General features: G+C 36.0%; 1 protein-coding gene and 2 long non-coding RNA genes across 3 annotated transcripts; 2 read left to right on the top strand and 1 right to left on the bottom strand.

Annotated features, from left to right (window-relative positions):
* Positions 1–196: 196 nt before the first annotated feature.
* On the bottom strand, positions 197–1,078 carry LOC114156632 (uncharacterized). Its single transcript, XR_003597982.1, has 2 exons — positions 963–1,078; positions 197–824 (listed from the first exon to the last, which is right to left on the bottom strand). It is a non-coding gene; the product is annotated as an uncharacterized LOC114156632 (long non-coding RNA).
* LOC114156631 (uncharacterized) lies at positions 743–2,222 on the top strand. Its single transcript, XR_003597981.1, has 2 exons — positions 743–811; positions 881–2,222. It is a non-coding gene; the product is annotated as an uncharacterized LOC114156631 (long non-coding RNA).
* A 2,552-nt stretch (positions 2,223–4,774) lies between these two features.
* On the top strand, positions 4,775–12,056 carry tmem79a (transmembrane protein 79a). Its single transcript, XM_028037168.1, has 5 exons — positions 4,775–4,941; positions 5,796–6,555; positions 7,993–8,175; positions 9,350–9,572; positions 11,133–12,056. Exons 2-5 carry the CDS (start codon positions 5,931–5,933, stop codon positions 11,323–11,325), a joined length of 1,224 nt encoding a protein of 407 aa, XP_027892969.1. The 5' UTR covers positions 4,775–4,941; positions 5,796–5,930; the 3' UTR covers positions 11,326–12,056.
* Positions 12,057–15,538: the final 3,482 nt, after the last annotated feature.

Below are 15,538 nucleotides of genomic sequence, written 5' to 3'. Positions count from 1 at the left end.
CCTGGAGTTGCCCACCCCTGCTCTCGATGCTCCAAAGCAGACAGAGATGCTGCTGGTCAGTATTGTCCCTCTGTAGGAAGTGGTGAGGATGGGAGCGGGAAGGTTTGCTCTTCTCAACTAGGCCCGTCACAATAACAAAATCTGCTGAGCGATTAATTGTCTCAAAGATTATTGCGATAAACGATAATATTGTTTGAAGACCATTTTTTAAACTGATGCAATGGTAATGCAAGCAACATCCTGCCAAAAATAAGATACTTTTTTTTTTTCAAAAGAACATTTAACACTGGAACTGATAAAAAAATAAACAAAACAACCAAAAGCAAAAATAAAATGGACTCAGTCTACGTTAAAAATGCAGTTGAATAAAAACTAAACAACATAAAACCAAAGTGGAAATAAAAACTACGGTACATTCAACCAAAAGAATACAGATTATGAAGTCTGTATACTAAATATCCCATCAATAATCATTATATTTAGATAACAATCCGACTGCCTGATGCAATAGTTCACTCCTCCATTACGCTAAGGAAATGAGGAAGGGAGGCGTCAGCGGAGTTGAGCCTTTTCTCATCCAGTGTCGTCACTGGATGACACGCAATAAATTCAAATGAGGTAGATAATTTTAATTTATCGTGCGATTAATTGATTTATTGTTTATCGCGACAAGCCCTATTCTCATCCAGACGCTGCTGAGCTTTCTTCACCGGGCAATTTCTTCTGTTGGCATTCAGGATTAGACGGTTTGCCTCACACCAGATGTTTCGCCCGTTCGTTGTAGTCCCTGATGGGACCCACCACTGCTGAGGTTGGTTCTGGACCTGACGGGTCGTCGGGGTGAAGGGCAGTGGGCTCGGTACGCAGAGCCACTGCTGAGGTTGGTTCTGGACCTGACGGGTCGTCGGGGTGAAGGGCAGTGGGCTCGGTACGCAGAGCCACTGCTGAGGTTGGTTCTGGACCTGACGGGTCGTCGGGGTGAAGGGCAGTGGGCTCGGTACGCAGAGCCACTGCTGAGGGAGACGACCCTCGAAGCGTAAACGTAGTTTTAGTGAAAACTAGAGCAGAAATACTTGGCAGGATTTTGTGTTTTTGCAGCGTTTTGTTTTTATTGGACATATTCATAAAAGAAAAAGTTTGATTCAGACTATTTGTTCTGTTTTCTTTTTCTAAAGATTGTAATAAAGAAAATAACACAACAAAAACATGTCTGTACATTCGCATGAAGGAAATACAAGATTATGTCCATTTAAGCACTTGATCTTTAACCTTTATCTGAATTGTATTCAGTTCAAAACAAAATGTGTCAAAGTATATGTTGATTGTCGATGCCTTTACAGACTGAAAATAGCGGGACTTCCTGTTTTTGATGCTTTTATTTTTTTATTTTTTTGGTCACTGATCGAAGCTCATTAATGGAAAATTGGGCCGATTTCGACCTCCAGCAGTTTTATCGGCGCACAAGATAAAATATATATTGACTTTTCTTGTCCCTTTTTGGCTTGTTTTTAACACAAACCCTCCAATGTCCATTAAGAGATGAAACTGAGGACCTTTAACATCCTCCAGAAGGTGGCGCTAGAAGCTGATCTAGTTTTTTCCATCCAGAATCTTCTTTTTATGCCTTGTAAATCGGCCAAAATGTGCTTTTCATTTCTTAAACCGACGGTGGAAAACAGTTTTTAAAAACAAAGTATTGAACAAAAAACAAAGTGTCAATTTGAGGTATTTTGTTTCTAATAATTTAACGTTAATTTCGGGATGAAGTTCTTTGATATTAAGCATTTCAGTTGTTTGTTGTCCATGACTCCTTGTTCTGTTGTCGCCTCAGTGCCAAAGCTTTGAATGTACTTTATTTTATTGACTCTTTGTTAGTTGCATTCCTCCAGCAGTCCAATAAAAACCACATCTCGCTTTCCTGTTGCGCCCTGGAAGATTTCCTCCTGTTTGCATCTATTAACAATTTGTTTTGTCTTTTAATGTTAGGCGTGTAGCGCTCATTGTTTTTCTTTTTTATTGTTCTTTGTTTTTAACATTTTCTGGGATCAATTGATGATATCACCAACATTCATGTGTGTGTTTTGGGTACTTGTGCGTCGTACGTGATTATTACTCATATTGACAACTTTTGAAATCTAAGAGGGAATTAGGCTTTGAAGTGGATTTTTAAGATGAATAATTTGTGAGAAAATGTCTGAATTAAAATAAAATGTTCATCTGGCCATTTTATTTTCTGTTGTTTTTTATTTTATTTTATAAACATTTGAGTAAATAATGGCTAATAGCAGCTCAGGATAATTCTGTCTTTAGCGGCTCCACATCCTCGAGTCCTGTTTGTGACGTCATTAATGAACTATGCACCTGAGTCACTGACAAAGATTGTGTTAGGACAGATGAGTCACTACAAACTGAAAAACCTTCATATATATATATATATATATATATATATATATATATATATATATATATATATATATATATATATATACACTGCTCAAAAAAATAAAGGGAACACTCAAATAACACATCCTAGATCTGAATGAAAGAAATATTCTCATTGAATACTTTGTTCTGTACAAAGTTCCATTTGCACAACAGCAGGTGAAATTGATTGTCAATCAGTGTTGCTTCCTAAGTGGACAGTTTGATTTCACAGAAGTTTGATTTACTTGGAGTTATATTGTGTTGTTTAAGTGTTCACACTTTAAGTGTTAAACACCTGTTTAAGTGTTCCCTTTATTTTTTGAGCAGTATATACTATATATATATATATATATATATATATATATATATATATATATATATATATATATATATAGTATAATCTTACTTATTAAGTTTTTACATGTCTAGAATTATATTTAAGTATTTCCCAGGTCTGGAAAACAAGATTTTAGAATATTTTTGATTTTTTTCAGATTTTATTCAATGTCAGATTCTCTAAATGTTGCGTTCATTTTGTCCTTCCAGGCTCCCTTCCTCATTTTCTGTCGTCTTTTTCATTTTTGTTCTTCTTTAACATTTTCCTTCTTCCTTTTTAGTCTTCATTTCTTTCTTGCTTGTCCCTTTTTATCTTTCCTGGTTTCATTTCTTGTAAACTTTTTCAACATTTTGTCTTTCCTTACTTTTCCACTTTTCTTTTTTCCGAAAATATAGATTCTCTCTTTGTGTACTTCCTCAGTGTGATGGTCTCTAAAACCAGCTTATTGTGTAGAAATGTCCACTATAAGTTATATATTTAGACATTAATGGAAAAAACACCAATTTTTAATTCTAAACTGCAACACTATTGTCTTGCAAAACTTAAAATTTTATATTTTGTTGTTTTAGATCAGAGATCTGCAACCTTTTCACATGGGTTAAAATTAATACAGAACAAGCTAATATTTTAGACATAACAACAAATGCAGGTTCTAACTCAGGAAATAAATGCACAGAATGACACTAAAGCACCCAGCAACCTCTTTTTATATCTGTTTTTCTTGTCAGTTAATATAATTTTCCCACATAGAAGTCAATCAGTTCATCCTTCTTTTGCAAAACGTTTATGCTATTCCTTATTCTCAAACCCAAAAATGTCAATTGAAAGGTTGTTCTTTAAGAATGCCAACTCATTACCTGTAGATGTTGATTAAAATGACAAGTTGTCTCTTTTTCAACAGATAATGCAACATTACTGACTCTACAGTTTTATTTAGTGGATGACTGGCAGCATCACCTGATGTCTCTCATGTTGTTTCTCCTCCAGTTGTGAAAACTTTCCCGTGTCTTCAGTCGACACTGCGGTGCCCTCAGGGTGGAAACATGGCGGAAAAGCCACACATACCTGCTGCTCAACACCTGCACATGATGCGGAAAGAAATTCAAACTCAGGTTCACTGAGAAGCGCTTCAAAGTTTAAGCTTCTAACAAAGGTGAAATATCTAGGAATGTGACTGATACGGCCAGCAAATGAATCATGACTCACAAAATCGACTCATTTAGAGTGACCGGTTCAGTTCAGTTGAATCCAGACGTTCTGTTCTCAAGCAGCTCCAACTTTTCTAAAATAAAACAAAACAAAACTCTGATTATTCTTAAACTCTTCCCACAAATCAACAGCCATCCTCCGGTTATTTTATTTTGAATTATAATGTGATGCCAAGCTTTATTTTTATAGAAATGTAATCATAAAATTATGTTTTTAATAATGACAAAAATGCATTTTCACATTGAGTGAGTGGGTTTAATATCTTGACCTAAAAATTTCATGTTCTTTAAAAAAGTAAGTGTCGTCTGTCTTTCTTGTCTTCTTTGTAATGTGTGTTTAATTAAAGTGCAATTATAGCTGCATTCTGATTACTAAACAGCTTTTCCCCCTCGTTTTTATTTTATTTTTTTTTTTACATGTAATAAATTTTTCTCTCTTTGCTGTCATTATTTTTGAATATGTAAAAATCGCCAAGACCAAAACTGAATGACTGTTGAACGTAATTTGGAATGTGATTTATCTGTAAGTTTGATTTTTTTCAGATTTTATTCAATGTCAGATTCTCTAAATGTTGCGTTCACTTCTGTTTTTCTTGTAAACAGAAGTACAAGAAAATAAATAAATAAATAAAATACTATAATATACAAACGGGTTCAAATAATTTTTCTTTCTTTAAACATTCATTTATGTAGGAATGGATTTTTATTTATTTATTTATCCAACACTGCGGGATAAATGTGATAAAGTCGACCGTTACGCTGGACGGTTTTTGGGAGCCGGGATCTCCGGCGGAGTGATTCCTCTCCTCACAATGAACAATCTTTGAGGAAAAACAACTTTCCTCCACCTGACAGGTAACTGCTATCATAAAAACTGGACCGCAAAACGACAGGACTTTCAACAAAATCCCAAGGTTGACGAAGGTTTTGGCGACGTGGGTCGACTAAAACCGGGTTGGCGGAAACATTCAGGTTTGATTTTTTATTTTTTGTTGTGTCGTTTAAAGTCGTTATGTAGTCGCTAAACAAGTTGAGCTAAACTACATTCCTTCATAGCTACACAGCGCTAGGCTACATTAGAGATCACATACAAACATGTATTACTGCTATAAGTTGTTTTAACTTAAATTATAATATCTTTTTAATCTGTTTTAAACGAAAACCAACAGTTTTATGGTTGAGGCTGAGGGCTGCACAGTGGCGCAGCTGGCAGGACGAACCCGCCTCTCGCCCGGAACCTTAGCTGGAGATCGGAACCAGCACCTCCAGACCCAACTGGGGACAAGGGTGTTAGAAAATGGATGGATGGGTGTTTAAGGCTGAAGGAGTTAAATAGTAATTTAAAAAAAAAATAGGTGACGATTTATTGCCTGTACGAAACTGTATACTTGTTTATTTTTATTATTATTAGGGTTATTATTGTTGCTAAGTACAAAACAACTGATTTAATAACAGGATGCCTGTGAGTAACGCTATGATGATTATTTTGACTCCAAATGACTCATCCCTAATTAAAGTAAACATACATTCAGCCAAAATTCACTGTGTTGAATTTAGTATAATATTGATATTGAATAATAGATAATAAATCTGCCCTCTTCCCCCCTCCCTTAGTTTCTTTATAATTCTGCACAAATCCAGTGACATTTCGTAGAAGTACCTTTTGACTGCCTGTGAAATCAAAACTGCCCTAACAGAAACCTGCTATGTAAACTGGATCGTCCTGTGTGGGGACAGGATCAGCCACATCGAGCAACACACCCATGATAAACATTGAACTTTGGTTGTTAGGATAAAACGGCGTGTCGTTGTTCTTGTCTTCACAGGGACATTTCCAGGATTGCTGTGTCTGAAAATGGCTTCCTTGAGCAAAAGGAGTTGCTACAAACACTGAGGATCTTTATAATTCAACTGGATATCGGCTAGAAATCAGTAAATAAATCAAAATATACAGTTTCAGAATGGCTGTTCAGGATGGGTTGGTCGTGGATTTAAATGATGTGGTGGTTTTTCCACGCGATGGTTCGAATGGGAAACCTAGAATAACAGAAGGTGAAAAACAAGAAGACAGTGACACCAGCGCAGAGGAGCTGAAGGAGAGCACAGATGAGGAGGAGGAGGAAGAAGAAGAAGAAGAAATGGCGAGATCTGCTCATTTTGAGCCGTCCACTTTACCCTGGCCTGGAGACAAACACAGGAGGCTGCTGCTGGAGCAGGACGATGATGTCTTAGGGCCCGAGGAGAAAGACTCTGGGTTGAGTCAGGACTTGTCAGAGGAACGAAGCCAAGCGGACGGAGATGTGAGGAGCAAAGCGAAGTGGAGGGAGAGCATGCCTGAGGGTGAGAGGTGGAGGGACGACAAAGGAGACGGCTCACTGGCCGATGATGAGGACGAGGAGGACGAGGGGTGGATGTCTGAGAAACCTTCTACGGGTTTCACTCCACATGTCACGATTGTGTGTCCCACCACCAACGAGCTTCCTGAAGAAGAGCGGCACTTCAGGGAGGAAGAGGAGGAGCTGAACATGGAGCACGACCCCGCTGCACAGTTTTACCCCGAGTGGGAAGATCAGGACGACAAGTATTGTGAGTGAAAAACCCAGTTTATTAGAATCAAATGGATCTGATCGACTTCCAAACACATCTAGAGAAATTAGTCAATACTTAAATTGGTCAATTTCTGTTAAAATCAGCACTGAGACTCGACTAAAAGTGAAAATAATCAACATGTTCAACTAGTGTCAAAACGATTCATCCGATTAACCGTGATTAATCGATTACTGAAATAATCGTCAACTAATTTAGTAATCGATTAATTGTTAACTGGAGTCATAAATAGACATTTGAAAGAAGAGCAACAAACTCAGAGCAGTAATTAAGCCAAAACTGTACAAAAAATAAAAACATTTTGCTTTTAATGTATAAAAAACTCTGTCTGTAAAAATGTTCTACCCAAAACTCCTGTAGAGGCAAAGTTTTAGTTTCATAAAGCTCTAATTTATATATAAAACCTCTCATATTAAACATATGTTGCTATCCAGTTATTAATCCAAAAAATAATCAACAGATTAGCGCTGAACTTTATAATCATAAAGTTCTGAGCCGTTCACATGTAGATGTTAAAATATCTTTTCGTCCTTTGCTACAAATGATCAACCTTCAAAAAGAATGCAATGTTATAAATGTTTATTTTCTTATTTAAAAAAAAAGAATAACATTTTTGATTGGATGCAACTTTTAATGTATTTCTAATGTTACATAAAAAAATGTTTGTGTGGTTAAATTTAAAACCTCCAGAATGTTGCAAGTTAGAATAATTGATTACTAAAATAATTGTTAGTTGCAGCCGTATTTTCAATTCAAACGCCATTTTTGCTGCTAAGTTATTGAATAAATATACAAATGAGCTCAACAACAAATGTATTTGATCTTTGCTGCTGCGACATATTTAGGACTGAGATGATATTTTATACTTGAATATATTTGCTGATTGACCAACTCGTTTTTGCACAACTTGTACAAAACAATATTCTTTTACAGTTTTCCATCAGACTGTGTTTTTAAAGCAAAAATGTACCCCTACGGGTACAAGGAAAAATAAAGAGCGATTAAGTGTGTTAAAATGTTTAACGTGTTAAAATCTCTAATCAAAATGAAAGCATTAAAGTCGTGGCCCGAGTTAAAAAATATCAGTTTGATAAGTGAAAAGTTTATTTGGGTTGAAATCTGACTACCAGTTTAAAAGATTTCACTTCATCATAAGGCAATAAGACATTATTATTGAAATTAATTAAATTTATATTTGGGTTTTAAGTAGAGAAGTGACTGTGGGTGAAAACCCAGGGAGGACATGGACCACATGCTCTCTACGTCTTTCTCCATGGAGTTTACTTGTTCTTTTCTGATCAAAAAGTACATGTATTAGTAGTTAAACCAATATTGTGAACTGCTAACTTCAGTTTTGATCTTTTATTATTATTTATTTCTCCTCTCTGACAACCTCTGACTGCGTCTCGTCCTCAGATGTGTGCAGCGAGAAGCTGCAGCTGGCGTTAGCCACGTTGGCCGCAGGGATCTGCTTCCCCCTGCTGGTGTGGGGTGGATACGCGCTGCTCCCCTTTGACCCACCCAAGCTCGACAGCGCCCCCTACAGAGTGCTCTACACACTCCGCTGCTCATTTTTCGCCATCATCCCCATCACCCTGGGTAAGACCGACGGCGGGAACTAACGATTATTTTAGTAAACGATTAATCGTTTGATCAATTGAATAAAAATATTGACACATTCTGCTAATTTTTAGGCCTTTTTTGTACAATATTAGAAATACGTTAATGCAGATAAACAAATAAATGACATAAGAAAACATTTTCTTTGCATTTCTTGTTTTTTTTATAGTTATTGAAGATTGCAACGGTACATTACATTAGTGAAAAAACAAAAAGTACTTTGAGTAAATGAATGAACATTAATGAGTGTGTGAGCAGTGATGCTGAACTAAATTAACTCTGACTTTGTCAGCATGTAAAGAAATTAAAACGACAACAATCAAGTAATAATAGTGACAATATTAATAAATCAATAAATTTTCTGTAAGATGCAGGTAAATATAAACATGTAATGGATAAATTACTGGAGTTAAAAAGTTACCAAGTGCAGTTTGGTGCATTATATAAAGGAAATACCTGGGATGTAAAGAATAATACAGGAAAAAGACAAAAAAAGAGAGAAAAAAGGAGGAAACAGAAACAATCATAATATATAAGATAATTATGTTATTTATAATGTAAGTGAGAATCTACTGAAATGTGTTCAATGAGTAAATTTTTCCAATGATGGCGGTCCTTGTTTTCTAATTCTTAACATTTGTCTTTTTGGAAAAATGTAATATTATAAGTGATTGTTTAAACAGAGACGTGGCAATAGCAGGATTATTTTAGTGTCTGCTTGTTCATTTGTTGTAAAAGATGTTCCTACAGCTAATAAATATGTCTAACATGTGAAAAGCTCAACCTTCCTGCTTTCTAATAAAGTGTAGGACTGATCTGTTGGTTATTTATTTTGGATAAACTCATTAATAATTGGATAGTAAAAGGTGGTTAACAGGAGATTTATTTACAAAATTTTAACCAAGTGAAACTAAAACTGTGACTTGAGTTCTGAGTAGGACATTTTTATGTTTTTCATCTTAAATGCAATTTTTTTAATGTTTTTTGTACATTTTTGAATTAATTTCTGCTCTGTGTTGTTGAAGTCTGTATACTCCAGTTAGTAATTAATCATTTCAGCGCTAGCAAGACCTCACAGTTCCCATATGTTGTGTGATTTCTGCTCTGATTTCCAGTAACGTGTGTGTGTGTGTGTGTGTGTGTGTGTGTGCAGGCGTGTTGGTCCAGGGAATCGCCTGGCTGCGCTTCAGCGCCCTGAAGCCGCTCTATCAGGGAAATCTGGTGGACAAGGAAGTGATGGTTCACAGGCACTACGTCAACGAATCGCTGTCTCTCTTCCTCTTCTACTTCCTGCAGCTTGCCGTCATGGCAACCTACATCAGCCAGGACCTTCTTAAGCTGGTGCCGCTGCTCACCATCATATTTGTTTTTGGCAGGTGGGTGTTTACACAAAACGGATAAAAAAGGATTTTATTGTTGTACTGATTGTTGTTTTCAAAGGGAGCCTGTTATGTAAAACTCACATTTTGTATGTTTTCGTACTTCCAGCCCAAGTGTTAAAAAAACAAAAACAATAAGTCAAAATGTTTTGGTGTCCAGCAAAAGAGCTGTTTCAAAAACCTCCTGAATGTAATGTCACAAATCAGCAGGCACTACCCGTCACCTAGCAACCCCAGCAGAGTTCCACCCGTCACCTAGCAACCCCAGCAGAGTTCCACCCGTCACCTAGCTACCTGAGCAAAGCTCCAGCACGTTTGGTCAGCTGGTTTTACATCTGTATGTGCTGTACAATGACTTCTGGAAAAGACCTTTTTTTGTTGTTGTTGCAGCAAGTGTTTAGAAATCACTTGCTGCATTCTTGTTGGTTGTGCAGGAGGCTCCACTTCTGCTTTTCAAAGTTGTACAGTCATATAATTGCAAAACTGTTGCAGCCATTTTCATGTGGTAAAAGTTGAATTGGGAGGCGTGGCCAGCAGCAGATTATTTGGATTTAAAGTGACAAGATGCTCTAAAATAGATAATTCAGAAAGAACTGAGCAGATTAAAACCTCAATATCCAAGAATAATTTTCTGTAAGAAATGTAATAAACATGTTTCACGTCTCCCACAGGCCTATCCCAACCTGTTCTAGGAACTATAATAGTCACCTTTAAAACAATATTTTTTCATAGTTGTCCTTTGATCATCCAGATGCTTAGATTTCTCACTCTGTCTCAGAAAAGCGACTCCATATCTTTGTCTTGGAAAAACGTTCATGTTTCGTTTGTCTGCCTTCAACCGATCGATGAATCATTATCTAAGAACCTTCCAGCAACACACTTCCTTTTGTAACTATAAACTTCCTGTAAGTTCAGCTGCCAGTAAGACGGTTTGTTTTTCTTGATAAACGCGGGAGGAAATGTACTAACCCTAACCTGGTTCATGAAACCAGCAGTGATTCAGCAGGAAACACAAGTTGCTACTTGCACTTTACCATCTGAACCAGTTTGATCTGTTGCTCAACCTGGTTGGAAGTTGCAGTTGCTGGAGGAATTTATGTTCATTTCCTGCTACTTCTTAGTTCGTCTTTCAGGTAATTTTGTTTAAAAACACGTCTGACAATCAGAAAAGACGATGTGATGTTTTTATTTACTTGTAAAGAATCGTCGAATTGTAAACAATTCAGTCAGAGAATCTGTTCATCCAACCAACCGTTTAACCATCCAACCGTTTAACCATTCATCCATCTTTCCATCCTTCCGTCCGTCCATCCATCCATCCATCCATCCATCTTTCCATCCTTCTGTCCGTCCATCCATCCATCCATTCATCCATCCGTCCATCCATCCATTCATTCACTCTCTATCCATTCATTCATCCACTCTATAATTTGAAGAAATGCCAGAAGACATTGTTCAGCCTGGACTCAGTTTTCTGGTTTCTCTGTAGAGGTTCTGTTCTGATATTTCTCCTGTTGTTGCTACACGTGGTTCTGATGGATCCTCGTCTCTCTGCAGGCTGATCTACTGGGTCTGCCTCGTTCTGGGCAGCAGCATCAGGGCCTTCGGCTTCGGCTTCTCCTTCCTCCCCGTCCTGGTGATGCTGGGCGCCAACATCTACTACGTCTGCACGGCGGTCGGGCCGGGCTCCGTGTTTGACGTGGCGCCGCCCGCCACCGATCCTCCGCCGAAGCTGCGCTGGTGGTATTAAGGTCTAAAAAACATAGTGAGAAAAGCAGCTACGACACCTTCAGGAACCTCAGGAAACATGACTCACTCAGGCAAATCACACAGACACCTTTTATATGTTTAATCAGTAAGTTTGAGTCTGATTTAGAATTTTATGTCTCTGCGGTGAACATGTGGCGAGTTAAGCTGCTTGTTTACAACGGAAAACCAACCAAACAAGCTTAGTTTGGAAATCTGTAATGACTCTAAATAAAACCACTGAATTTACTGGGTTAGAAGCCAAATAAATCTTCTGTTCTCTCACTAAATATCTACAAATACGTCTGATTTAGTTAAAATCCTAAGGATTATAGTGTTCACTATTCATTCCTGTATTAACCTTAATATCACCCTGCCTGTCGTTATATAGTTAGTTATTATATGCAACCAAACTTACATGTTTTCTCAGCATTTTCTAAAGTGTTTACTTATTATGTGCCAATTATCTGCTATTAAAGACATTAAGTTTGTTTTGTTTGGCTCAGATAAGCTTCTAAGGCTGTCAGTCTGCGTTTGAATGAAACCTTAGTAACAATGTGCAATTAAAGCCAATTTATAACATGTGCCTCTTTTTTATTTTATATTCACTTAAATGAACAAATGCAAGTAAAAAATGTTCTTAATCTATAAATCCAAACCTAAAAAAAACAAACAACTGTCTGGTTGTAGACTTTAAAATGAGTTAATTTAAAATGAATTAAATGAGAAGTGTGAGAACTCTGGATTTAATGAGTCTATTTTTAATCAACTTGATGCTGAAATAATGTCAGTTTTGATTAATAAAAACATAAAATATCAGCTTCAAGTTAGAAAAGAGCAAGTGGGAGGAATGTTTAATTTAAAAAGAGAAAAATGTGAAGTTTTATCAAATAGTCCAGTGTAAATTCTAACAATTCGGTTTATCTATTAAAGAAAAGAAAATTCTACATTTCTAAACTTTTATTGAATAAAATCGTTGTAAATCTTTGGTTTCGATTGTAACCGATAACAGTTGTTCCCTTTCATGTTTTTACATTTAAAAGTGAAGTTTGTATTTTTGTTGTTTTTATTTCTGTTTAAATGTTTTGCAAAACAAGTTGGATTCATAAAACAAATTGTTTTCACAGATTTCCCCTCAATTCTTCAAAGCACAAAATATATATATAAAAAAATTGTCTGTATTTTATGGTCATTTTTATTTTTCACAAAATGTTATATTTTTGTTTTTAAATTAATGTGTTTTTTATTTTTCCACACTGCTGCTTTTAATGTAAATCATTAAATGAAAGTTAAATCCCTGTTTCCCAGAGCAAAGCTTCTTGTTTACAACATAATCTGCTAAAAAATAAAAATAAAACTAGTCTTTTTTTCTAGAATGATGTGAAGCAGACGGGATCAATATTTCATTCAGTAATTCGGTACATTGAGGTTTTATGATACATAAAGCTGACAATGCAGAATAAATCGCTAGTTATTGGATCGTCTGTCTTGTACAGACAGATTTAATGTAAAATAAAAACAACCAAAAAACCCAAAACGTAGCTTCAATGGCTTCCAGATTAAAAAATCTGTAGCCAATCCCAAATGACGCATAAACACTGGAAATTAATATTTATCTCCAACAACCTGTAATCTGTTTTGTGCAAAATACAAAATACTCTGTAATGATTTTGGTGTTAAATTTACTCTAAATCAGTGTAAGTTTAGAAATGACATCCATTTTTAACCAACATAATCCTGCTGAAATCTGAACTCATGTTTTTGTTTTTTATGTCTATGTGGACGGTGAGTCTGGTGAGTTAAAAAAATCAGCTCTCAGTAACTCAGATCTTTGAGTCTCTAAAAGTATTTTGAAAATGTAACATGCCAACACACTACTATAACTAACTCTGGACAATTATTACAGCATAAATTAAATTTTATGTTCCCATATATAAAATCCCATTGATTTATGTACTATAATTAGGTTACAAAATTAAAAAATCTAAATACTTTAAGCACAATTTAAGCAAAGTTGGCATTAATTGATTATGAAAAGACACAAAATGTTCTCTTATTTCAGTGTAACCTTTTTTTCTCTCTTCATCAGGGTGTTTTTACAGTAAATACCTTCATGTTTTCCATAGTAAGACATGTCATGACTTGAGCAGCAACTCCAATAAACCCTCAACAACTGCACTCAGATGATTAAACATGTTATAGAAAAACAACTCTGGTAAACAGAAGCTCTTTAACTCGACCATTAAAACTTTTATGTAACTCAAGCGAATGTTTATTAATATTAAAATGCCAAACGCCATTTTAGGTCCACATAATGTGTTCGTTGGGAACTTGGCCCGTCTGGTGTCGTTAAATGGCGCTCTGCTCCGTTTGGAGGCGAAGAAATGTTTACATTTTAATTCTTTAGGGGCAAAACTTAGAAAACAGGCAGACAGACGCCCATATATGGGCGTCCACGGTATCGCTAAACCAGACAACCTGAATTTAACTTGAGCTGCTTTGTTATTGTGCAAAAACACCTTAAAGAGCAGAAAAAACTAATTTAGTTGCAAAATTTTTTCTTATTGTAGGAAATTTAGTCAATTTAAAATAGTTTATGTGAGAAAATAAAATAGAACCAGTGGCAACCCAAAGAGGGGGGCGTAAGGAGACCATCATCCTCTTAAAAAATGCTGGCTACCCCAGAAAATTCTGTCAGGGTTTCCTCCAGTGTATTATAAGCCTGGCGGGCCACCAGGCTTTACTGGTGCCCCCACCAGGCTGAGCACTGCTTATTTAAAAAAAAAGTTTTTTAAAAATGTTAGCATTTTTTAAGACTTTCTTAGTTGGTTGGGTGTTAATTTTCTAGTCTTTCAATAACACATAATTATCAAGTGATATTTTCAAATTTCATGTCAATTTTAAACATTTTTAGCTGAAAAACTCGGCAGCCTGCTGGATGAATGACCAGCCGCCGCCAGTAGAAAGCCAGGCAGTCTTCTTCTGCAAAGAAGACATCTCTACGTACTCAACAATAAATTAAGCATGAACCATTTTAATTAAATAATCAATTTGTTTTTGCAGAAACAAGATTGTAGATCCAAAACTTCAAACGTTTTTTTCCTTATTAAATGAAAGGCATACAGTTTGGATATTATTGCATTGAAGAAAACTGAAAAATAAAGACAGGATTTAGGTCAGTCTTCATTTGAAAACACCCGACGTGTTTAACAAAGTTTTAATACAGTAGATACAGACGCGGACTTGGGTGCACCAGGTTGAACTGTAAAATTTAAGTCAATGAGTAGATGTGGCCTCAGTTACCATGACAACAGAAGGAAAGTAAAAATCTCGGAGTAGATGATCACTTCCAATAAAATTTAACATTTTTGTGAGTAGATTTTGATTTGAAAATCCTAGCTTTGTCCTAATTTGTTCTTGAATTGTGGTTGGAGGTGAGGGGGAAAAAAGTTTGGAAATCCAAATAGTTTCTTTTCCTAGATTAATCCAGACCTGGAAAAAAAAGACAGCGTAGAAACCCTGGATTTATATTTCTAGACAAAAACTTAGCGAGCCGACATGATGAGCAGCATCTTCACAACGCTAATCGCTTCATCAGTTTCTGCTGTTGCTCCCGAGAGCCGAACAAGGTCACGAGAAACCAGCTAAATTTAGCGCCGCGGTTCTCACCAAAACCGTGAAAAACAGCCGAAGATAAAAAGCGCTGCAACACTTTCTACCGAGACCAGAAAATAAAACCCACAGATTCGGTGTCATTTCACTCAGTTTGTCTATTTAATATATAAAATACGGTAAAACATACGCAAAAAGGATAAAGGTTTCAAGGGACTTGGATACTTTGGTACAACAAACACTTTTTTTGTAAAAGCGGTATAGAATTTTAATAACATATCAGTGCATACTTTGTATATGAAAATATACACAAACTGTATATCATTCTCAAAAACAAAAAGAACAACAAAAAAGAGAAATATCTTCTTTACAATAAAACCCAAAGCAGACCAGCTCGACACAATATATTAGCTATAAATTTAATCTTTAGTATTTCATATGCTACATTATTCTGAGCTGTTTTAACTCATTTATGATGCATGTCCTTATCATTACTGTACGTAACATAGGCTTAGCTGTTACCTGTGTCCCATGCATTTACATGTTTTGTTTTTTATTCCATGAATGACTAATTTCTCTTGTTTCCCGTTTTATAAATATATTCT

The sequence above is a fragment of the Xiphophorus couchianus genome, chromosome 13 (genome assembly GCF_001444195.1).
Source record: "Xiphophorus couchianus chromosome 13, X_couchianus-1.0, whole genome shotgun sequence".
NCBI lineage: Eukaryota > Metazoa > Chordata > Actinopteri > Cyprinodontiformes > Poeciliidae > Xiphophorus > Xiphophorus couchianus.
The sequence above is the reverse complement of the archived record's forward strand: the minus strand, read 5'-3'. Positions and strand labels throughout refer to the sequence as shown.

What these genes read in the sequence shown, in the direction of transcription:
- tmem79a (XM_028037168.1), top strand. Translation starts at nt 5,931, where the DNA reads ATGGCTGTTCAGGATGGGTTGGTCGTGGATTTAAATGATGTGGTGGTT. An exon ending in AGATCAGGACGACAAGTATT is followed by an intron (nt 6,556 to 7,992) that starts GTGAGTGAAAAA and finishes TCTCGTCCTCAG; the next exon opens with ATGTGTGCAGCGAGAAGCTG. An exon ending in ATCATATTTGTTTTTGGCAG is followed by an intron (nt 9,573 to 11,132) that starts GTGGGTGTTTAC and finishes GTCTCTCTGCAG; the next exon opens with GCTGATCTACTGGGTCTGCC.